We start from the raw sequence: 24,206 nt of genomic DNA on the forward strand, positions 1-24,206 counted from the left end.
CACCTTTGGCTATGCATTGAAATATGTGGAAAACTTTCTCATGATTGTTGGAAAGTCTTTCAAAGTTCTTTAACTGCAAGCTACTGTCATTGTTGCTATTAACACCTGCCTACTAAGACAGCATTTACACACCGTTTTCAAAATTAATTTCCAGAGATTAAGCTGCCACGGCCTGTCCCTGTCCATCACTGGCAGGAGGCCAGGGCCCTGAGGGCTGCCCGAGGTCCCTGGCAGAGCAGTGCAACCACCACCTCTGGGCCACACAGCACTGCCCAGGGACGCCCCATGGCTGGCCCAGCACGCGAGGCCGTGTTTACCTCAGGAATCATCGCTGCCTTGCTTCACCACCTCAGTGCCGGGACACTGCAGAGATCACCCAGGCTCTCTGCTTTTGCTTGCCTGTGGCCCACCAACAGGGTGGGTTTGACAGAGAAGAGCACCCCAAACCTAACACCCCACCAGCCAACTCCAGTTACTGCTGGGGGTCAGAACAGCTGGGGTTTGCCGGCATGTGGGAACAGCCTACGAGCAACACCCCTGGACGCAGGCAAGGAGGGCGCGGGGCCGGCAAGGAAACCCCGACCCCTCGCACCACCGAACACCGAACAACCCGCCATCGACCGCCATCCCCTGGGCGCAGGCGCGGCCCCGCCCCTGCATGCGAGGCCCCGCCCCTGCATGCGAGGCCCCGCCCCTGCATGCGAGGCCCCGCCCCTCTCCGCTCAGCAGCTGGGCGGGCTCGCTGCCGCTCCCTCCTTGCGTCTGACGCGACGCGCTGGGGTGGAGCGGAAGTGAGAAGGCGGAGGAGGCGGAAGTGGCAGTGTGCGTGAGGCCAAGATGGTGAGTGCGGCAGGTGGTGGCGTCGAGCGGGCGCCGGGACGCTGGTTTCGCCGTGGAGACGGACCGGTGCAGGCGTGTACCTGTCTGCTGCGCGCCCCCCGTTGGGGTCCCGGGGGTGGCAGCCATTGGGCGAGGGGCGCTGGGGCCGTGCTGAGTCATGGGGGTCTGGCGCGGCCGTGGCGGGCGCTTGTGCTGCCGGCTCGGGGCGCCTCAGCGGAAGTGGGGGCGGCGTCCCTCGTCCCCCCGGCAGGGGCTGCTCTCCGCTCGGCGTCCCCATGGACGCTAAGAAAGCGTGGCTGGGGTTAAAACCCTTGTCCTGGGAACGGGGCGGGGGACGGGCAGGCCGAGGCCCCGGTGATCCCCAGGCTTCGTGCGCGGCATCTCCCGCGGGGGGAGGTCGTGTCACGGTCCTCTGGTGGCTGGCAGCCGTGTGACCACCTAAGAGGAACTGAAGACTGGCGTGGCTTGAGAGTGTTAGTTTTGGGGAGTATTTAATGGCCTTTCCCATATGTTTGACTTTCACTTTGATCTTCCCTCTTGTTGCATCTCCCAGGTAATGTGTCTCTTTCATGTTGCCACAGCGATCTCAGAAAGGCCTGGTCATTGTTGAGGAGGTTAGCTGGTAGATCCTTTATATGTATGTAATAACCAGTATTTTAGGGTTTTCTAGTAGCTGTTAGGTTCTTGACAGTTAACACATTCATACGAAAGACCTTAACTGCAAGGATGGATTTTCTGTTTGATCCAGCAGTGCTGCTGAGGGAAACTCCTGCATTGAACAGCTCATCACTGTCACCTTCTAGAGATTATTGGTCTCACCTTCCAGAATTTATTATACATTAGCCTGTTGGTGGAGCAATTTGTATGAACAATCCTAAAATTACTTAAATGAAATCACACGAATTTGCTTGAAATTAGTGGTCTGCATTAAGATGGCTTTACTTAGTAGGTCTCTGGAGGTGTGTTTTTCTGGTCTTCTGCTACAAGTTATTGTTTTTCCTTTGCTCTTTCTATTAACTGGCGTAATAAACAGCTTGAATACATCTTGTCTTCTTTATGGCAGCCTTAAACCATGGATATAATCAATTTGATCCTACTTGGTTATGTCTGTACTGAAGTAAATGAAGGAACGCTCAGACACGTACCTTTCTGTCCTGTCAGCTCTGAAAGAATTCAAATTTAGTGTGGATTTTGTGTTTTGGTGTTGTGTGTGGTGGCTTTTTTTTTTCGAAGATACTGTAAAGTCTTGGGCTCACCTACAAGCAGTTTAAAAGGAGTCTTTGAGTACTTTGTATCATTTACCTGGCTATTGCCCATACAAAAGTGGTCTGGTTCTGTTAAAGTTATCCTCACTTTTTTTTGTTCCAGAATTCCAGAGGTGCTGCTTCTCTGTTGAAGGATAGTATCCTAATTCCTGAACTTTCAGCTTCAGGATCGTTTGAAGGTCATGATCTTCTGCGTAGAGGGTACGCTTTACTTTTTCTTGTTGAAATGTGCCATAGCTAATGTTGAACTTAAGAAATAGGAAGAAAGTATATGTTGAATCTTGGCTTTTTAAAGAAGATTCTTGGAAGGTGTATCGCAAAAGCTGTCGCCTAAAGGGCACATATGTAATCAGTTTGTCTTTCAAGTGTGAATTTTCTGTGAAACATCACCTCAGGAAGTAGATAGCATAAATGGACTTTCACCTGTGTGATACTGCTCTTTAGAAAAGAGATGGCAAAGTAATAATTATGAAATATATGCTAATTTTAATATACATATATATGAGTGTGCAGTAGCACTGAGGAAAATGGTTAGTTTCAGCATTGCTACAAAAAGTAAAGTTAATATAGTAAAAAGAGTAGGTTTGGGTTTTGCCATTGTACATGAGTGCAAAACTGTGTAATTGTCTTGGATAATGAATCTAAAATAGATTCATGGAGTTTAAAATGTGGGTAATACAACTATGAGTGGTGGGGGGAGATATGTACAATATTCAGTTGCTAAAGCTTGGAGACTTCTAAAATCCAATACTTTGTAGCTTGGATGTAATTTAATCTATGATGTTTTCATTTATTACTATTTTTCTCTATTTCTGAAGGGGGTTGGGGATTATTCCATTTTGTCAAACACAAAGAAAAAAATGCCTGAAATTTAAGTTATTTTTTGTTCTAGTAGTGCTGCAGTTAGAGGTCTTATTTCCTACTTCACTATTAAGCTTTTTTTTTTTATTTTTGTTTTTTTATTCAAACTGTATTAATTGTGTGTCTCTGTGGACTGATGTTTGTATCTGAGATTAGTTTTGGAATGCGACTTTAAAAACTAATTTGAAGTTCAGGTTTTTTACTTGTATTTCTAGCTTTACAAGTGTGAAAAGTGAATTGTTGCCCAGCCACCCACTGGAGCCGTCAGAAAAAAATGTGAGTATAATATTAAATGTAGCCATCTTAATTCTTAACTGATTATGAAGTTTAAATTAACAATGTGGTTACTGGGGTTGCTTTGTGCTGTAACAAGTAATGAGCAGGGTCTTGCCGTTAACAGAATAATGATGTTCAACAGTAGCAACATTTTATTTGTACAGATAACATTGCTGTCAACTTTGTTTAATGTTAACCTCACACTTGTAACTCTTCATTTCAAGTACATAAGTGTGCTTCCAAGTCAGGATTTACATAGTAAGATTTAATAATCTCAAATTTATTAAGCAAGTTATTTATGCATCCTATGTAGTTGAGGGAGGGCATGCCTGTCAGCTCTGGAAGGCTGATCTTCCCAATTTTGTCTGTGTTTACCATATGTCTTTTGGTCTTGGTTGTTATGAAGAAAATGCATGTTATGCCTTTGACTTGTATTTTCCTGTTGGCTTTTGAAATCCCTTTGCATGAATGTGATGATGTTCTCACAGTAGTAGACTTTTGTAATGGTGATTGAGTACAGGTTTTAAAATAAGAGGTTTTTTTAATTTTTCTTTACAATAGTGTATTGTGTGAGCATAACAGGCATGGAGTCACTACTATAAAAGGCAAAATTGAGTCTGGATTACTCAAACTGAAGTTTAGCATTAAGCTTTTATGTTACTTTTGTGTACTTAAGTATTCACGAGCCAGCACTTTTTCATTAAAAGAACCCTCTATTAAATAGATAAGTGCGTTTTCTTCACCTTACTGATCAGTTTCAGAGCAGCTGGTAAAATGATCAGCTTTCTTTTCCTTTTCAGAATCATACGGAGTATATGTGGTGCCTTGTCTTCCAGCTTCATCAGAAAAGAAGTATTTCAAGTGTTACTGAGTATAGCCTTTCATGGCTAACAATGACATCAATTGTGGCTTTCAAGTTTGTGTTCTTACTTTAAACCAGACTTAGCTCACAATTCATGCTGACAGAATTGTGGTAAGGTAGTGCAAAACTACACCACTTGGTGGTGTTACATGCCCTGATCGTCAAAAATAATGAAATAAAATTGCTACTACTGATGTGTAATAAAATCCAGCAAAAAGCAATTTCGGTTTCATAACACAAATATTACTGCATCACTATCTTTCACATACATTGGAGACACATATGGCAGAATCACCTAATTTTTACATATAAGTTTAATAACCATGTCTGTTTAAGTAGGATGTCACAAATCTCTTGTATGGCTGTACTTGAAAGTAGCTTGTTCTTAAAAAAACTCTGTTTTTTGTGATAGTTCCAGTTAAATCAAGATAAAACAAACTTTGCGACACTGAGAAATATTCAAGGACTACATGCATCTCTAAAGCTGCAGATGGAATTCAGAGCAGTGAAACAGGTAGGCATTTAACTAGCATAACTTAAACCACTTGAAGAATTTTTTGTCATAGCACATGCTTTCAGAGAGACATCTTTCTTTTTTGGTAACCATATGTTTCCAAAAGAAATTTTTTCACTGGACTGCTTTTATTAAAACCAGCCAACCAAACATTGCAATGAACCATTTCGAGAGCAGTCAGTATGCTATAGCGTTTCAGGTGCTGTTCTTTTATTGGTTAATTGGTGAAGCCATGACTGCTCTAGGTTTTCTGTGGACCAGCTTCTTGTAAGCCTTCAGAGAAAAGCAGGAAGAATAGAGTATTCATTCCTAAAATTAATACTCTTTGTGGAATGTATGACCTTTATGGGAAGGAACCTCTGCATTTGTAGGGAAAAAAAGATGTGGGGGTCTGAAGCAGATAGTGATCAGGGAGTGGATGTAGAGTTAATATGAAGCCCAAAGCAGAGAATTTACTGCGTGCTTATGATTGTTCTGCAGCCTTTCTTGTAAGATCAGGGCAGGTCTACAGGGAATTAAGTTCAAAGGTTTTAACTTTTAATTGGGGAGTTCAGTCTGCTTCCTTTTCCTTATCTCCTAGGATGGAGAGTAATTGGAGGGAGGCTGACTTTGTCCTTTAGGAACATGGAAAGCTCATTGGTCATAGTAAACTTCTTTTGCCTTGTTGAAGGTTGCCAAGCTATTAAGAGTTGTTTTTTCAAGTGAGCTGGAGAAATTTTATACTCCCAGTGGATCAGGTGCTACTGAACCACAGTGAGCTGTGTTAAACTTGGCAGAAGTTACTGGTCCTGAAGATGTCGAAGTCAGAGAGTATGTATGAAAACATCCCTTGATCTCAGCTGTGCGGTCTTAGGAGAAGAAGTCTTTTTCCTAACTTACGTTAGCACATGGCAGAAAATGAGGCAGGTGAGGATGTCCTGCTAGTGTCTCTCTGCAGGTAGGGGATGATAGGTGGGGGAGATACGGTGATTAGAAGGTTTTTCACTCCCAGCTTCATGTTTCATGCTAGATAAACAGGTTCGCTTGTGGTTTAATTTCTCCTTTCTAAGATATTTGCTGGAATAGTGTATTTAAACTTCTGTCAGTTTTATCAGTAGTTGTTATGGAAATCTTGGACATATTTTGCATGTAAAGAGATAGCTACGTGATAATTTTATGGTTATAAAATATGTCTGTGGTATAACTGAAGTATCACTACCAGTAGTAAATTTGTTTGTAAGGACAGATATGCCATTCTTGGCATTCTCAGAATATTTAGGATATGTCAGTCACCCAATACAGATGTCAGGGTGTAGGTGTGTTTGTTGCAGTGAGCCTTCCCAGCTTTATGTGATAACAGAGGAGAAAAAACAACAAACTACTTTTTTTTTTTTAACTACACTATTTGCTGTAGTAGCAACACTGCAGTGAAAGCTACAAATCTAGTGAAAGGCTGTTCTTTTCGAAACAGAGAAACAAACAATAGAAGATGGTGGTGTCAGGTTTTTCTGTCTATGTGTGCCAGTAGTTCTGTTATTTTGTCATTGCTTTGGAAGGGAAGGAACTTTGCCTGTCACTATTCTCAGTCACTTCAGGCTGAGAAGTCCAAAGAGAAAACACCTGAATTTCAGACTTGCAGAAACTTGAACTCTTGTTGTCTTTTTACAGGTCCAGCGTCTCCCATTTCTTCACAGCTCAAACATAGCACTGGATACTCTGAGGGGAAATGATGAATGCATCGGTTTTGAGGATATCCTTAATGGTAAATACATTTGTTTTGAATGTTATGTAAACATTTAAAGGTAAAATTTGGGAATTGTGAAGTTCTTTGCCTTTATAGGTATGAGAAACACACAAAATACAAAGAACAAATTGAATTATTAAAGTCAAAGAAGCACTAGAGGAAGGAGAAATTAGTGTAGTTCAGCTGCTAGTTGTGTGGAAATGACTCTGAAATATTGAGTAAGCCGGTATTTGCCTGCAGCCTGGGTTTCTAAAGGACATTACACATTTAGGTTATTTGCCTGTTTCCCCAGAACCTTTTGAACTATTTGAACAGATTTTGACAGGTGGAGGTTACAAATATACAAAGTTCAAGTTCTGTAAATAAAAAGGAAGAAAGGTCACAGGAGAGATGCCAAACTAATGAACAAGAGATGTGACCAGGGGAAGGCTCCCTCAAACTAACTCAACAGTTTAAAAAAAAAAAAAGTATTCCTAGCTGGTAGTTAAGGACCTGGAGTGAGATAGAGGGTATTTTGAGATGGGACTAGAGAAAGGAAAGAGCCAGAGAGGTGGTAAACTGGAAATAAGGGAGGGCTAAGTGTAATCTAGAGGCATGAGGTAAATCTGGGATTATGTTCTGAGGTGGATTTACGGGGAGCAAGGGAAGGAATTTTAGATTACTGTGGTTCAGGGAGTACAGCAATGTCAAACACGATCCATAGGAACTTGGTTATTTACAAGCTGTTACATATTTATAGAGTGCTGAGGAGCGAGTAGTTAGCTAAAGTGGTTTTCATAAGGTTCTATTTATTGGCTGGGGCTGGATTAGGTAATTTTGGTGTCTCTCGAGAAATGAAAGTCATTAATATGCTTCATTTATGGAAGGAAAACACAATGATACACTCATAAAAAAACCATGTATTTCTTCCAAAGAACAGTCACAACATTTTTTTTTCTGGCCTTGGATTTTGTTTTTTGTTTTTTTTTTTTTTTTTTTTTTTCCTTTTGTATGGAAAGTTCATAGTGTCAGTATTGGTATCTTGTGTCCTCTGCCCATTCCTTGATGATCATTGAGAACAGTAGCTAATGTCAGCCATACTTTACAGAAGAAATCTTAGGGATATTTAAGGGCATATAATTTTTGTGAAACTAGGTGGTTAGGTGGAGAAGAGAAACCACAGGTATGTCCTAACCAGGAGAAAGGCAGGAGTGTGAGCTATTGTGTAGAGAAGTTGCTTTGAAAATATATGTGGGGCACCTATAGAGAAAAGCTGCAGTCAAACTTATGTTTGCTTACACAAAACGCATTCAGTCTTGAGATTTAGGCTATAGGAGACTGTACTTATATAGAACTGCTTGGTTTTACTTGAAGTGTGTGTGTCCTTATGAAACACTGTTCCACATAGTTGTACTGGTTATCTTATCATTGCTTTGGATAGAGACTTAAGTTAAACCTGCATTGTGCAACACTGTCAAAAATCAATTGAGTAACTGTTGCACTTAGCATTAGAAAGAAAAAAATGGCAAAAAAAGTTCATGTTCAATGTTTATTGTTGGTCTTTGTAACTTTGTAAAAGCCTCATGTTGTCAACTTTTTTTTTTTTCCAGATCCTTCACAGAGTGAGGTTATGGGAGAACCACACATGATGATGGAATACAAGCTTGGTTTATTGTAACAAAATGTACTCCACAAAAATGTTTTGTGCGTGTCTTTATACAGATCTAAGTACTAAATTGACACTCACAGTGTTAAGCGGTCCTACAGTTATCATTTGCCTTCCTTGATGAAAAGGCACATTAAATGTTTAAAGTCCATAAATTGTTTTGTGCTTGTTGTCAATTATATAAATGTCCTGTAAGTAGGTAGTTTAAATAATGTCTCTTCATACACTGCTCAGGACAATAGCTTCTTAACTATGGAAATGCTATATGTGTATACAAGAATTACAAAAATACCCATGCATTTTAAAACTGATTACTGTAGGTAAATGCATTTAACAGATGTTCTTGCTTAAGAACTTTTTAAGGGGGAAAAGGCGGCATTTTCCATTGAGTAACAGTTTGTTAATGAAAATTTCATACACTTTTTAAAGTCTTGAATAAAAGTTTGCTGTAAATGCTGTTGTGTTCCAAAATACATTTAATTGTAAATCAAGAATCTCTTATACACAACACAGTGTTGTTCATTTTTTTTATTTTTTTTATATTTTTTTTTTTTTGGCAGTATCTTTAAAGAACTTTAACTTCTGCACTGCCTGTGCAATTCTGCTACATACATTTTTCTCCCCCATCGACTGTTTGTGAGTGACCCACTAAACTTCTGTGTAGAATCGGAAGTGTCACTGTAAGAAGGGGAGTAAAAGGTCTCTATTTTTTTCATCTGTGTTCCCAAGAGGAAACTAGAAGCATGTTCCAATTGGAGTTTAAAGAAATATTTAAAAATCCATTTGGGAGCATAATCCAGAGGAGCACTCCTAGATCTAGGTATTTCAGTATTCAGAGCTTGTCTTCTGGGGGCTTTCAGGTCTGCCTTCCTACTTGCCCTGTTCCAGGAACAGGGGTGCAGGAAACAAGGAGCTATCCTATAGTTGTACATGGTTACTGGTACCTTGTAGATCCCTGACTTATGTAGTTGGCCTTTCCTAGTGTTGCCTGAAGGATGGATGCTATTGTGTCTGAGCAGAACTACATTAATACAAGGTATTTAGTTGAGTTTCTCATTAGTGCAGCAAAGAGTGGACACAGATTAGGAGGCTGGATCTGATTTCTAGGTGGTTTTGTTCAAGGATTAGTATGCTTCATAACAATCTTGGGTGAGATCAAGCCATGTTCAGAGCAAGGAAGTTGCATTGTTCATTATGTTTTTAAGGAGGCTAATTTTAGGGGTTAGCCAGGCTGGAAAGCAAACAGTATGGGTAAGAGGCCCATGTAAGAATTTATGCTGTTAATAAAATAATGGGAGTCAAGCAGGACTGAGGCAAAGAGCTTTTGAGATAAAAAGGAAGGGTTGCCCTTGCTCAGTGTTGCAGGGGATTGCGCTGTGGATGGGTCTTTCTGGCCCAGCCTCTTCTCCCTGTTTTGTAGAAGCCTCATTCTGTGAGACAGGTGCTGCAAGCAGCAGCTGGCGGAGGTGCACTGAGTGGGCTGTGCTGACAAGCATACAGGGACAGTGCTGGCCTTGGACCCAACCTGGACAAGGGAGGAAGGCGCTTGCAGATCCACTGGTCTGATAGGTGCTACACAAGCCCCATGGTTTTTGCAGAAAGCAGTGCTGGTCCTGCCCTGCAATTCCCTGCCTCCTCCTGGTGCTGATGTTCTGGGCAGCATCCTTTCCTCACCCCAAGCGCAGGAGGGAGGCAAAAGCACACCTTCCTGTGCTCCTGTTTGTTTGTTTGTTATGACCACAAAAAAAATACATGATACCATAGTGCTGCTGCTTCTGTTTACATAGACTTTCTTCCACCAGTCATCCCATTGGCTATTTGTCAAAAAACAAAGCAAGAACTACAAATATGACATAGTTTAAAAACCAAACTTCATTAATAATTTACATCAAAATATTTTGCACTTATATACAAATAGAACAACTATTATAAACTTGGAGGAAGTGCATTAGTACCTGGTTTCCTCAGCTTGCACTCTGCTAGGCACTTTAAAAAACACAGTTCATATCCTTCATGTGTTTTGACTTAAACTTAGAGCCAGTTCTAAATGCTGTGTCTACCAGAAAAACTTTAAAAATGGCGGGTATTTTGTACAGCAAAATGAAACCATAACAAAGTAATTCCTGAAGCACAGGTGTTTGTTCTCAGTTGAAGTGACATACCACTACTGTGGAGCGGCCTTGCTTTGTTGCTATTTAAATACCTTCCGAGTGCTAGCAGAGGCGTGCACTGGAGAGGTGAAGGTACACACCCCTTCATCTGCTTTACTTTTTCCAGGCAGTTTTGTGTGAAAACAGTTAATTTCGTAAAGCCTTACATAATTGCATAATGAAGAGGCAAGGAAGACAATGTAATCTTTGTACTGAAATCCTTTACATCAGTGTTTTCTTATTTTCTCTACAAATACTCATTATGTTTTGGCCCATTTATTATTGTAAAACTCTGCTCGCTTCTCCAAGTTGGCAGCAACTTGGGCACCTCAAGGGAGGAGAGTTAAGCAGTTTTATTTACTGGCTGGTGTCTAAACTAGCTAGGAAAACCTATTGATGATCTTTAATTGCCAACATCAGCCTTGGTAGTTCAGGACAGAAGCATAAGGATTGTTAACTGTATAAATATTCATTCCCTCTGTGCTGGATAAACCAAACTTGTCACCACTGATGGGTAGGTAATGGTCTCTTAGGTAGTATGCACTCTACCTTATTTGAACCCTCTTCCAAACTTCTCAGTGATCACAATACATAGCTTAGAAACAACACTTGTTCAAACAAAAAGGATCTACAATAGTATCACAATGTGGTACTAATTTTTTTGGTGGAGTACCACTGAACAACTCTGCACAAGTGCTCTGTTCATAGGATGCATATTAATGGCTGTAAGTAGATCACTGTTCATACAGCATATGCTATGTCTGTCATCATTCTTATCCTATGCTGTGTGCATGGGAAGTCAGTTCCCACATCATAGTTGCTTTCCTACAGTTTTCCTTCTGTGAATGTCAACTACTTTACATTATTTTGATTTCTGTGCCTAATCTGTTTTGGGGGAAGAGAGTCACATACAACCTACCTCTGTTTTCAGGGACCAGAACAGTATTAGCTGTCCAGGTCTTTCTGAAAAAACATGGAAGTGTGTGCATTCCAGAAGCTAATACTCTGGATAATTTCTACTTAAAGATCTCAAGCAAAAATGTGAAGAGTCAATGCAGAAACTAATTTCTAATTTTGGCAGTGTCACCATTTTGTGCTGTGGCCCTGAGCAAGTGACTGTTGGTTTTGCTCTCTCTGCAACAAGAATAATGTGTTATGGAAGGAGGTTCTTAACAGCATTTATAAAGTGCTTTGAAGATGTGCAATGCTATTCAAGTGCTCAAAAATTATGCTGCATTCATTGCAAGATGATCAGATGCATGATTCAGATTTGGTCAGGCTTATTTAAACTCAAAGATCCACTGAAAAGCAATGCTATTACAGCCTTTCACTAGAAGAAACATTTAAGCTAAGTATAGCCAACTTAACCAGAAAACAAGAAAATCTCTGGGACAAAAAATAGAGGTGTCTGTATGCAGTCCCTAATACATGGAAAATGATAAAAATAAATGTGCAATATGGCCTCTAAGAAATGTAGGCATAGGCCTAACTTCACACTCTGCAAGGTGGAAATTTTCTATGTATGATGGTTCTGTGTGAAAATCCATTTTAAGAACTAAGTCACAGGCAAAGTCCACACATCATACATTAAACTTGCACAAACACTCTCTTCTAACTGCAAAGCAGTAAATCTGCTTACAGAAGGTCCAAGGACTGCCTCCAGTTTGTCTGCCTGCTGAAAAATTACCTTTAATTTAGTAATTTTAGACATGTTTGGGGGCTTCAGCATTAAAACAGGCCTTGTAAGATGTGCAAAGTGGACCACATCCTCAGCTGGCATCAGATCCACTGGCTTCAGCAGAACTGCCAGCACCCTCTTTGTTGATAAGCTTATCTCTGTCGCCTCACTTAGAATGATACCAGATGTATCACAATCCACAGCTGACAATCTCAAACTTGAGAAAGGTTAAGTGGAAAGAGAGCATCATCCTACCTTTTTTATTTTTTCATGATGAAAACAGCACTAAAATGTCCATTGCCAGCCTATTTGCATAGTTAAGTGTAAGAGCTAGCTTAATTCGAGTGCTAAAAAAAAAACTGGATAAAGAGTGCTACCAATTTAGTGCTTATTGCTGCAGGGCCACTTCTGCAACTGTTGTGTTATCACTGTGGTCTCTGTATGACATAATGGTCTCTGCCACTGCATGTCAGGTTAGAAAACGCAGGTAGGCGATCCCTTTGTTCAACTATCAACACTCTCTATGCTGGATACTTCTTCAGGTACAAGCAGAGCCAAGTCTTCCTCATTCCAGCGTGTGCACAGAAGCCAGCTGTAAGACACAGATAAGACAGGTATATTTAGCTGATAGTTAAGTATAGCATGTTGACTCAGAACCAGCACACAGAGATAGCTCTGTTACACCCATCTTCTACAGCACTAAGCTGCTGACCTATCTTAGAAAACAAAAGCAATGATGGTACTTGTCCTTATTATACAAATTAGACAAATTACTACTGTCTTTACTAAAAGTACTAAGCTCCCGTGCCTGATTTATTACAGACTAGAACAATTACCCTTTCTGCTCTCAAATAGAAACATGGCGTGACACTCTCAAAATAAAGGTTTTACAGAAAGGTTATTCAAGGGGTGAGATATCTGAGACACTTATGACCAAAGGGAAAGAAAGATAACTTCCAAAAATCTACAATGATGATGGGCCAATCCTGATTGCAGGAGGGATGGTAAACATCTGTTACCTTTTGTACAGAAGAGAGTCCTTTCTTAACAGAAACTTTATCTACCATAGAGCAGTGAACTAAACTAAAACTAATGTTTAATAAAATAAGTATTTACTGGGCCTTTGTTAATGTAAATGAATTCCTCACTTTTTTATTACTTTACTGAAAAGTATCCTCTACATACACAAGACCGCTTTGCTTCAATTCCCTCAGGTTTGAGACTCATCACTACCTTAGTCTTAAGTTACCATTAGTGCAGCTTCTTTGAATAGACAATGTAAAACACGGTAGTCAGGCAGGCACAGACTTGAAGATTATGTAAAATGTTCCAAATCTATAGCATTATCACTATCTATTTAAAACCTAAAGTGCAGCTAATGTAGGGATAAAAGGTGACTGACGTAAAGTCTAAGCATTAGGAAAAAAGAAGTCTCCAGCAAGAGCACCACTCTCTTAAGAAAATCAGCTATCTCCCCCTGAATATGAATCTATCTAATGAAAAGTGAACCTTCTGTCATTTAGGTCTATGTTCCAGTATCCTAAAAAGCCATAACTTATACTGGAAATAATGTGAAGTGAACTTCTTAGCTTTTGTGAATACTCATGAATAATGACCTTTCACAATCGGTTTTACTGGATGGTCATTAGATATGCAAATGCTATAGAGGAATAATTTTAAAATATGTCTAGAGGTTTATTTATATGGGGCTTAAAGTTAGTGCAGCTATTCTACAGATTTTGATGGCACTGGGTCACAAGGTACCCATAGTCAACGACTGGGACAGATAACTTTCCATTACATTCACTGGGTGACTGGTCATGTTTGTGATCTCCATGGGCATCTAGAAGAACTCAGACTGCAAAACTAAGCTCAAGCCTTTCAAGTGACATGTTACTTTTGTTCTTTGTCAAAGGCTTTCCCTGGGGACAGTGTAACAATCTCAAACCCAGGAACTGCCCATGCAGTCAAGGGTACGGTGTACCTCACTAGTAATACATTCAGGGTAGGTTTCAGTTTGGGGGTGACAAGTTCACAGCACAGAGCTGAAGGGAGGTAGCTGGATCAGGGCCAGACATGGCTGATGATGGAAAATCTACAGCAAGGTGTAAGGGAGTACGTCTTGAAGAGAGAAAAACCAGGAAACTACAGCTACCAGCAGCTGCAGAGCCACCCCTCTCAGAGACTGGTCACAAGCCCCACTGAGAGACCGCAGGCCCCCATAGCCTGGGGTCCCCCTCTCCTATCTGATCCCCCAGGAAGACACTGCCATGTCCCCTTGTTTCAGCTCTGCCCCACTCCCAGCAGCTCCCTGTACCTTCCACAGCCCTGCTAGATACGAGCAGCTCCTGAACTGGTGGAAGCTAAAGGGAAGGCTACAACCAGTGCACCAGAAAAGACTGAAGTTTGAGAACTACTGCACTAAACCATTCTGTTGAACTCATGTCAAAAGAGAAACTACTGGTAAAAGCAGTCAGAAGCACCATCCTGGCCTCCTGATCTGTACTTACCACAGGACAGACAGTGGAATTATACAAAAGCCTGCTGATAAGAGGAAGCTAAAGCCTGAAAACCAGGCAACAGTAGCTGCATAGATAATGTTGAAAACTGAAAGTGAAATAGTGCCGGTCAAAACTTCTAAGCAGGCAATACAAGCAAAGACAGCACCTGCCAAAAACAAATGGATGGATTACAAACAAAACAAAACAAGACAAAACCAAACTATCTCAAAGTACTGAAGTTTTTTAAACTTGTTTTGAAAGATCTATCTATCTACAATATTTTAGCAAATATGGAAATAGCAAACATGTGATACTCAGGCGCTTGTTATGAAAGTGTCTGCAGTGCAGGCTCCTACAAAAGAATAGTTTTTTAAATAGAAAACCCCCCACATTTTGCTCATGGAAACTATTTTTCTGTGCTACTATTCTATCACCATACCTACTTTGTTGAATCTGTTTATCACATGAAGTTCAAACTGGCCATCCTCACTAACTGTGTTCTTCACATCCCCGTCCTTTACCCCTTCCAGTTCTCCTCTTGATTCTCACTCTACCATTTCATTTCCTTCCTCTCTGATCTTCACCCTTATATGTGGAATAGGCTTCAACCAAAAAAAGACTGCTTGTTCAGCACATAACCATCCTCTTGTCATTTTTTTAAAAGAAAGAGGCAACTTTTTTTTGCACCAAACTACCCATGGGCCATCTATCCCATCAGTGTCAGAGCACATTTTCCCAAGCCATGCTCATATTCATGGGACTAGAAACAAAATCACAATAGGTAAACAGAAAAAGGATGACAAGAGGCAATTTGATTCCTGCATCAAACTACTTGAGTAGCCAAAGCCCTGAAGAATGCCAAGAAACTACGAAAACAGAGGTGTATGTTAGTACGGTTCAGTACAAAGAGATCTTTGCTTTAGTGTATAAAGATATGTCTTTTAAAAAATAAAACCAAACAACTCAGGTGAATGCTTCTAGAAAGTATATACTCTGATTACAGCAAAATGTGGGATACTAGAGCCATATTTTGAGCTCTGACTTTTTTTCTGTGTTCCATATGGAAAGCACTCTGGGAAGTAATATGTGACATCTTTTGGGACACATTTAAGTAGCCACAGGCACCCATGAAGCTGAGGATCCAAGTCTTTAATTGTTTTCCAGTGCTTTGAAGGCTGACCACCTACTGCTTACTTTTGAAATTATCAAGTGTGACACTGACTAAATAACAGATTTATATCTTGCTCTGCATGTCAAAATCTTGTGAATGTAGAAGAGCTTGTGAAATCACATCTGTGTAAATCTTGAGCATTCCCCTGCTTCAAGCTCACCATGGTCTTTATTTTTAAAGCAATATCTCCTTTGAAGGTTAACACTTGCAATAGTTTTTAAACACAATGTTGTTTATATTTACTTCAAAATCAAAAGCCATTAATATCGTGACATAGGGTCATATTATATGGAACTTCAAAGAAAAGCAGTCTTAAAATACCAATATGTATCTGTTTGTTTAAAGGTAATCTTGGTGTATCTGAAATACCATATTACTGTATTGTTCAAAAATAATTTCTACTCACCCTGTTCACCAGGGAGAACCACTTTTGACAGCATGGATCGGAGAACAGGAATAGGCATAATGTAGAGCAAAGATGGCACTCTCACTGTAAAGCAATGAATCAGTCATGAGTCACAGAAGTAATAAAACATCAGGATTTTACAAATACATTGCAAATGAAATAGTCACATACTTTTGAATGCTCAGTTCCCCAAACAGTAAAAGGCAATAGAAAAATAAAACTGGAAGTGCACTAAGACACAATTATCCAAGCACAGAGAAATTAGTAAATCCAATGTGTGTTGCACTAAAATCAAACCATAAGAAAGTAATTTCATTGACTCTCTGCACACTTCATCTTTTCATTAAATCCTAAATTAGTCTGACCCAACCTTGTCTATTCTGCTTCTCTATGACTCTTTCAAGATGGTACATCCAATATTTCCCAACTGCACTCACTACCGGTAACATAGCAGTATTTTCATTTATATTGCTGACCACCCAACACCTTATTCTGAACTCACCTAAAAACATGAGCAGGGTAGTTTTGGCAAAGGCAGCCATGACCATTCCTCCAATGTAAGAAAATATTCCAATAAAGACGATATAGATGTCTTTGAGACATTTAGAAAATAAGTAAACTCCCAAAAAACTGGTCAGAGAGACAGAAGTGAACGCAGCTGCTCCATATCCAATGTATAGTTCATTCCAGCAGAGTGGCTCATCCAGTTCATACAGTGTAAAAAGTGAACTCCCACCAAACGCAGTGAACAAATAAGTCATAAATGTAAAAAGTAACACAATGATTAAAATTCTCTTTTTATAAGGTGCAGTTTTAAAAAGCATGTACACTCCAGAAAATGTCTCTCTCAAAACTTCTTTATAAGATGCTGGTGCCTGGTGCTGGAGTTCAGATACGCCTACTGTATCTTCCAGAAGAAATATAATATAGATAATATTAATGACATGAAGGAGAGATGCTGTCACAAATGTCCACATAAAGCCTATTCCTCTCAGAAAGTAGCCAGATGACAGTCCTGCCAATCCAGATACAATTCCAAAAATCAAATCCACCACTGCTATTCGTGTTGTCTTCTGCTTCTCATCATGACACACATCTGCTATAAAAGCAAAGCCTCCTCCAAGGAAAGCTGCCATACTCCCAAACAGTCCAGTAATAAACGCAACCGCAAATAGGACAGAGAGTGACAAGGAAAAATACGACATTGCTGTGAGGCAAATATTAGCAATCAAAGCTCCCATTGATGGTAAAACTAAAGACCTTTTGCGTCCCTGGCGATCCCCATTAGCTACGATGACAAAGGCAACTATAAGGCTGGGAACTGCTCCAGTTAAGTCCAACTGCATAGTAAAAACAGAGGCTTTTTCTTGAACTTCCTGCAAAGAGAAAATAAAAATAATAATAAATACTATAATAAATTGTAAAAAAAATTAAAATACATAATTTATAATAATATTAAGCTTGCATAATTATTAGCATGCAACACGATGTATAGCACAATATCTGTTTATATAAGTTATCTTATCATAAAAGATAATATAGACAATATAATCTCATAAGAGTATATAACTTTATATTATGTTCTAATAAAATACAGTATGTGACTATGTTTATAAGAATGCATTAATTAAAATAATTGCTAATAAAAAGGAATTGCATATTCAAAGACTCCTGCTTTTGTAATTTGACCTTCGATATTCCTCAAAGATCCCTTGTTACATTTTAAGCCAAAACTTATTTCTTAAGATACAGTCTTACTAGTACTCTTCACAGAGGAGTTTCAATAGAGACAAGAAAACAATACTCTTGAATGTGCATTTACAAGAGCTGGTGCTTATACTGTAAGTACATCCTTCAGAACAGGATTTTTCAACAGGACACTGGGCCTATTTTCTTGTGCCAGAAATCCATAGTAAAACAACCTTTGATTGAGGAACACACCCCACAGTCCCTAATCACAGATCTTTTTTTTTCCTAAATAATCCTACTGAAAGGGTTACAAAGAAACAATTCACTGACTAGCACATTATGCAAGTAAACAGATCAGGATTTTGCTCTGACACCCCAGTGTATGATGTTAATAATGACAACAAGAAGCACAAATGTGAAACACAGCATTAAAAATCATACTGGCTCACAGATACGTTAATTAACTAATTTTTAAAACACTGGAAAGTTCTGAGTTCAGAAACTGTCCAGATCAGTGATCTCTCTACAGACATGATACAGCAGGTATTCACATAACAAACAGCAGCTAACACTGCGACAATCAACTGCCAACACCTATTTTGGGAAAAAAAATTCTGAGTTCTTTTTAACAGAAGTACATAAATCAAATGTAGCTGAAAAACGGCCAGTTAACAGAACATGAATGGCTGTAGAAAAAAGAACTAAAGTTGATTAAAAAAAAACCCACTATCTTGTTAGGAAGCCAGCTGCTAAATGATGTTCAGCAAGCTAATTCAGATCTTGCTTTTAATATATGGATGCAGGCAAGACAGACAGCAGCCCCAGCAGCCCTTTCAAAGACAACCACCTGGTCGGAGAGAAGAGCCACAAGGGAAAAGGAGTAAATTCATTCACACAAACCCTTTATAAGATAAACTTTCAGGTGCAGAGAGTGAAGTCACTCTGAAAGTTTGCTTCACGTTTTCCAAGGTATCGCACTGACTTGGGCAGGGGTTGCATTCTTTGATCAGTAGCAGGTACAGCAGGTACAGTCTTCCCAAGCCACTCTCAGCCTGTATTCAAGCCACTGATATTCCACGTTTCAGGTGTTTCCTCTGTAGCTAACATAATATCTATTGAGTGGCATCCAAAAGATTAAAGAAACCCTAGAATTTGCAGGAATGTACTTTGAGCAATTTTAAAAACTGCCAAATACTTTATAAATTCATATTCATATTTACAGGCAAAGACCATGATTTTCTGGTTCAATCTGTTCATTTGTTACAAGATACCAGGTTTTATTGCAAAAGGACAATTCAGCTGATCCTGAGGCCCTCAAGATACCCAGAACTCCAGAGTCTTTTACTCTTTTCCCTTAAGGTGCCTGACTATCTTAGGATTCATGGTGTCCTGTCCACTGGCCAGCACTGCAGTCACCCTGAGAGGGTAAAAAGCAGGAAAACAGAACAAACCGAGATGGAAACGATACTCTGGTCTCTAACTCCTCCCCTGCTGACAAAGAGAAGTCTATGTTTCTGCAGAGGCATTGCTTCTTCACTAGGATCATCAAGTTCGAAGACATGATTGTCAAATAAATGCTAATCCATTAGAAATAAAACTAAATGTTATTACATCGCTTTAACCCACATTAACAATACAATACAAATGTTATTGCCAAACCATAATGAAGTGTAAAACTGAAGGAATAAAACAACAAAGACTTGGGGTTCATTGTTTTGGAAGAAGCTGTGTAACATAAAGGATGCGGCTACACACCCAGATACCAAAAATGACCATAACCTTGCTGCTATAAATGACTTGTTGTCTACTGACAAAAAGACTAAAAGCCAGAAGTACAGGAAAACTCCATTTATAGTTTAAGGCACTCAACTGTCTACTTTATGATTTTATAAAGTCAATGGAAAGGAAAACAGAAAAGGATAAGTCAATCCTTCAGTTGCTTTCATATCATGTAAGTGTATTGAATAATTAATGGAACTACAAAAATTTGAAAAGTCTAGTTTTTTAATTTGCAAATTCACTCTGAAAAAAATACTCATGGTGGACAGAAATAACTCTTAACAATCACAGATTTCAAAATCAAAAGAATGAAAACAAAGAAGCAAATCACATAAGGATTAAATGAAGAGAGAAGCGTAGCACCTGAGGCTGAACAGCGTACAGGATATCATAAACTGACAGGCTCATAAAATTAAAAAATATTACTAATTAGCAAAGGAAGATGCCTGGGTTAGATCATAAATAAGCTGCATGATAAATAATGTTTAATGATTAATAAAAAAGAAGATTATCCAAGTCAGTGATTGGAATGATTCAGCTTGTATTCAAATGAACTTTGAACTTTCTGTTGAATCACCACCCATATCAAATCGAAACCATAGCCTGTAATTGTGAAACTGCAAGATATATAACATGTAGGGGGGACAAGAGGAGGAGAGGGGAAAGGAAAATGTATGATGATCTCTTCTGCTGGCATCTCAGTTAGCTCTGCTTAAGTGAAGCATTAAAACTGCACTGAAGTGCAAGCGAAGAGATTCCAGTGAACAACTAGCTATCCAGCATGCTGAACTATGAAAAAGTGCTAAAAAAGTAACTGACCATAGGATGCTGTCATCCTGACGGCTTTGTATTTCAACAAGGCAGACAAGCATGGCTATGAATGGTAAACCATCATTTAGGTTTGATTGTGCAAAGGTCAGTTAAACATTTTTTCACATTTTAAAAATACAAATTTTTAATTTTAAATCCCCCCATTTTTCACACTTTTAATTCCTTTGAAATAAATGTATTCCAAGCTAGATCTTATTCTTGAAAATTACAGAACATTTGCTGGAGTTTGCTTAGTTACAGAGAGCATTGGAAGTCACGGAGAAAACTCATAAACACATGCCCAGCTCCAGCTGGAAGGAGGAGCCTTCAGTGGTACCCGTTGTCGTGTCAGGCCAACATCAATTTGGGCACGATCCTCTGAGATCATTTTAAACTCCCATTAAAATATTAATTTACCTCAGCATCTTCCTGGAGACAAATCTTTGCCTTTAAAGCACTACGACTACCTACAGTGCAACACAAGAGCAATGTAAAGTGACAGCAGTTTACAAAACTACTGTTTTTCTATATATAAAAGGCTAGGTAAGGTTATATAAAAGGAGGTTATGTTGAGAGAGCAGCTAATGGCCGCAAGTTTATTTACAATAGTATTTTTTCTCCCCTCTTACCTTCTGCTTGATATAAGTCGGGTTACTTTTATTCTGCTCACAGTAACTAGCATTGCTATTGCTTATGAAAGTCGAGTTGTACTCTTCCTCCCACAGCCGCCGGTAGATGAACTGCTGCACCAGCGGGCTTGTCAAGTAAGTCGCAAACGTGTAGATGAAAATGACGGGCTCCACGCACAAAATCTTCCTCATGTCTGGCTTCGGCGTTTTATCCTGTGCACCACAAAACAGAACACAGTTACTCACGGCGTGAAAAGAAAACATCCGACCCGCCGGCCCAGCTGCTGACAGCCCCCACCTGCCCGGGAAACGCACCGACGAGCCCCCCAGCGCACCTGCCCGCCGGCACCGGCACCGCCCCCACCCGCTCCGCTCCCCTCCCGCCCCGCCGAGGTCACGCACTGCCGGCGGTGCGCGACACCGAGGGGCGGGGACGACAGCGCGTCACTCAGCGGAGGAGTGTCTCCCGCCCCCCGCCCGCGGAGAGGACGGAGGCGGGCGTGGCCATGTCGCTATGTCCCTGCGGGCCGAGTCTGGGCGGGCCGCCGGGCCGCGACAGCAGCCCACGGCGTGGCGGGTCTCCCGGTGGGGGGCGCTCGGCGGGACGAGGGGACGTTCGCCACTCCGCACCCGTCCCCGGCTGTTTGTACCATGCCGGGGGTCGCGCAGGGTTGCAGCTGGAAACACTGACACATCAGCAGTTTGGTGGTTTCAGCCCCGGGGAGCGGCTGTCGCTCAGTGTTTACAGAGAGGTTGTTTTGGCCAGTCACGCAACGAGGGTGTTCCCTCAGCGCTGCCTCCGGCCTCGGTTCGCACCCGCGCACGGTAATCGGTGCCCAGCGCGGCCCCGCGGGCTCAGCCTGCCCGGGGCGGCTGACGCGGTCGTTTCTGCTCCCTGCTGCCGTGTCTTCTGCTCTCAGCTGAGATTATTAAGAGGTTTTATTACAGCTGCTTCCCTTCCACATGCTCTCTTGGCTTGTTCAGTGGGTAAAAGGAAGGTTTGTTGGCCACCAGCTGGTCTCCAGTTAATACATCTCATGCTGAGTCTGACATAGCTGGTGCTTGGTGTTGGAGCAAAGGTGTGCTGGCCTGTGCCTCTGTTGGCACAGCTGCTGTGGCACGTACTTCAGCTCTACAAGAAAGGTCGTGCTGGTGCAGCTCCGCGGTTGTGATGTTTAGATATGACCTCTGCCCACCTTGGTGCGCACAATGGAGGGAGCACGCCCTGGCATCGGAGTTGTCAAACTGCAGAACATGTTTTCTTGTACAAACTGCAGAAGCCTTGACTGCTCACTGATGATGGCTGCTCGTTGGGTTATGAATACTGGTTTCTCTCTGCTTTGAGATGGGGTGCTCCAGGATGGGCTGCTCTCTTCTTTCTCTTTGGTGCACTGTTATCTTAAGACACTGGCCTCCTTGCAGGTGTGGTATAGCAAGGAGAAGTGACATAGCTGGGGAGTCCCAAAGGACCTCCTTTCAGTCTTAAATACTGTTTTTTCAACCACAAATGTTGAAAAAAATAAAAATTGCTAAAAGCACATAAAAACTTCAAAGATTCCGTGATGTATTTTTTATCTTAAAACAAGAAGTGCAGTTTAATAACTTCATGAATATTCAGTTCCTTCATAAACTGATTTGAAGCCACATTAACTGTAACCTGGGTCATATGATCTCAGATAAATCTTTGTTTCACTGGCATGTGACATGTCATTCAGTCCCAAATTTAGGGACAACACTGTCCTGTCATGTGTCTTTTAGCATAGGATCAACCCCATGTACAAGCTCAGCGGCCTGGATCATTTACTTCAGTTGGTGAGCTGGTTTGGTCTGGCATACAGGCCTGCTCACAGAGATGCACAGCCAGCCAGTTATTAAAAAAGAATTGTGACTCTGGCCTGATATCAGTGGTAGAGAATATTGTTCTTGTCCTCTGTCTATCCAGGTCTAAAGTCTGATTCACCCTGTGACAGTGTTTTGTTTGTCACAAGGTAAAGACAATCACGTGAGAGTGTCACACAAATGGGCTGCTAGATGTGAGGGGCTGTTCAGTTCATTCAGCAGTTGATATTTTTTTTTGGATGTGGTGAAAAAGGGACTTTAAGCCAGTAGGAACTTACTGTTGTTCCACAGAGGGAACAACAGAGCTCCATTAGGTTTCCTGCTGGGTCCAGCTGCACTGAAGAGGGTGTCACTCATGAGCACAAGCGTCTGAGTGCAGCCAAAGTTGCTGGGCAAAACTCATTTTAGTTCGCAGTCCCTTCAGGCCAGCCTTCCCAGTGCCTAAGAGTGGAGCTTTGCCTCTGTGCTCTGGAGAAGGTCTCTGCTTCTGTCCTTCCCATCTCTGGTAACTGTGTTTAACTTTGGGTTTGGGTTCGCAGAGCCAAGTGGCTCCAGCAAGGTTGTGGCCTCACCAATGCTGAAAGCAAGGCTGCAGCATGAGCTGGGCACCCAACAGCAGGCTCATAAGTGTCTTCTAGTGCTGCCAGGTAGCATATACCCTCCACACAGGTGCACTGGAATAGTCTTGGCCCTCCCTTGTTTCTAGGTCCACCTTCAAGGGGAACCAAAAGCAATAAATGTGATTGAACTTTTAAGATCAGACTTGGCTGGGTGATGCTTGTGCTTAAAAGCTGAGCATTTCCAAATAAGAGAATACATGGCAACTGTAATACCTTCCTTTCTCCTCTATTACCAATATTTGTGTTGACTCAAATTTGAGTGACGTGCTGGTGAACAGACTTCGCAAAGGTCACAGGCATGTGGTGGCTGCAGCTTTGTTGTTTGCACTGTTTGTTTGCTGACATCCTCAGTGTGTGAAGAACCAAAGGAGCACATGTATTCATTATAGAGGTCAGACTTTCTGGGAGCACTTGCTAAGCTTCCAATCAAAAAACTCAAAAAGCAAAGAGATTACTGATCTTTGGAGGTGGTATGTTGCTTGTGTGTCAGGGCATGGAAAAAATGAGACTTGTAATGAAGACATGTAATGAAGTTCAAAGTTCAGAGCAATAGAAGATTTTTGCGAAATCCCAACAGCACTGGTCAAATGGCAAAACCATTATGTTTCTGTGACAGAAATCTTCAAACAAAGCCTCCTGCACTTCAAGGAATTATGCATGACTTATGTGGCAAGATCTTGGTATTCAGTGATAACTATGACTGCATTCTCAGACAACTTTGTTGCTGAAAAAAAGAAGCCATTTTTAATTTTATATATATACACACACAAATCATTGATACTATAAATGTTTCTTCTACCAAATTCTTTTGATGAAGTGGGAGATGTTTTGGAGATCTGGATAGTCACATTTCTTTGCTGAAAAAAACTAGTAATGCTTTAATAAATAGTACTGCTATGTAAAATGTTATTTTAATTGCTGTCTAAGAAATTAAGTGGTTTTTGTAAA

General features: G+C 40.8%; 2 protein-coding genes across 8 annotated transcripts; one reads left to right on the plus strand and one right to left on the minus strand.

Annotated features, from left to right (window-relative positions):
* Positions 1 to 690: 690 nt before the first annotated feature.
* On the plus strand, positions 691 to 8,439 carry POMP (proteasome maturation protein). 2 transcript variants are annotated; one of them, XM_005501424.3, is made up of 6 exons: positions 691 to 840; positions 2,209 to 2,306; positions 3,182 to 3,242; positions 4,517 to 4,618; positions 6,266 to 6,359; positions 7,931 to 8,439. In XM_005501424.3, the coding sequence occupies exons 1-6, from the start codon at positions 838 to 840 to the stop codon at positions 7,996 to 7,998; spliced, it is 426 nt and encodes a 141-aa protein (XP_005501481.1). In that variant the 5' UTR covers positions 691 to 837; the 3' UTR covers positions 7,999 to 8,439. The 2 variants fall into 2 exon arrangements, with proteins under 2 accessions (XP_005501481.1, XP_064907124.1); XM_065051052.1 differs by having other exon boundaries at positions 816 to 912.
* Positions 8,440 to 9,838: 1,399 nt separating this feature from the next.
* Positions 9,839 to 21,509, minus strand: SLC46A3 (solute carrier family 46 member 3). Of its 6 annotated transcripts, none has more exons than XM_021286192.2 (6): positions 21,450 to 21,509; positions 20,800 to 21,012; positions 16,395 to 17,268; positions 15,893 to 15,976; positions 14,325 to 14,481; positions 9,839 to 12,406 (listed from the first exon to the last, which is right to left on the minus strand). In XM_021286192.2, the coding sequence occupies exons 1-6, from the start codon at positions 21,492 to 21,494 to the stop codon at positions 12,319 to 12,321; spliced, it is 1,461 nt and encodes a 486-aa protein (XP_021141867.2). In that variant the 5' UTR covers positions 21,495 to 21,509; the 3' UTR covers positions 9,839 to 12,318. The 6 variants fall into 6 exon arrangements, with proteins under 6 accessions (XP_021141867.2, XP_064907088.1, XP_064907101.1 ...); XM_065051016.1 differs by lacking the exon at positions 21,450 to 21,509 and adding an exon at positions 21,135 to 21,279; XM_065051029.1 differs by lacking the exon at positions 21,450 to 21,509 and adding an exon at positions 21,115 to 21,229.
* Positions 21,510 to 24,206: the final 2,697 nt, after the last annotated feature.

This window comes from Columba livia, chromosome 1, assembly GCF_036013475.1.
Source record: "Columba livia isolate bColLiv1 breed racing homer chromosome 1, bColLiv1.pat.W.v2, whole genome shotgun sequence".
NCBI classification, from domain to species: Eukaryota; Metazoa; Chordata; class Aves; order Columbiformes; family Columbidae; genus Columba; species Columba livia.

What these genes read in the sequence shown, in the direction of transcription:
- POMP (XM_065051052.1), top strand. Translation starts at nt 838, where the DNA reads ATGGTGAGTGCGGCAGGTGGTGGCGTCGAGCGGGCGCCGGGACGCTGG. An exon ending in CATGATCTTCTGCGTAGAGG is followed by an intron (nt 2,307 to 3,181) that starts GTACGCTTTACT and finishes TTGTATTTCTAG; the next exon opens with CTTTACAAGTGTGAAAAGTG. An exon ending in TTTTGAGGATATCCTTAATG is followed by an intron (nt 6,360 to 7,930) that starts GTAAATACATTT and finishes TTTTTTTTCCAG; the next exon opens with ATCCTTCACAGAGTGAGGTT.
- SLC46A3 (XM_005501423.3), bottom strand. Translation starts at nt 21,063, where the DNA reads ATGTTTTCTTTTCACGCCGTGAGTAACTGTGTTCTGTTTTGTGGTGCA. An exon ending in TACCCTGCTCATGTTTTTAG is followed by an intron (nt 15,977 to 16,394) that starts GTGAGTTCAGAA and finishes ATTGCTTTACAG; the next exon opens with TGAGAGTGCCATCTTTGCTC. An exon ending in ATTCCACTGTCTGTCCTGTG is followed by an intron (nt 12,407 to 14,324) that starts GTAAGTACAGAT and finishes TGTGTCTTACAG; the next exon opens with CTGGCTTCTGTGCACACGCT.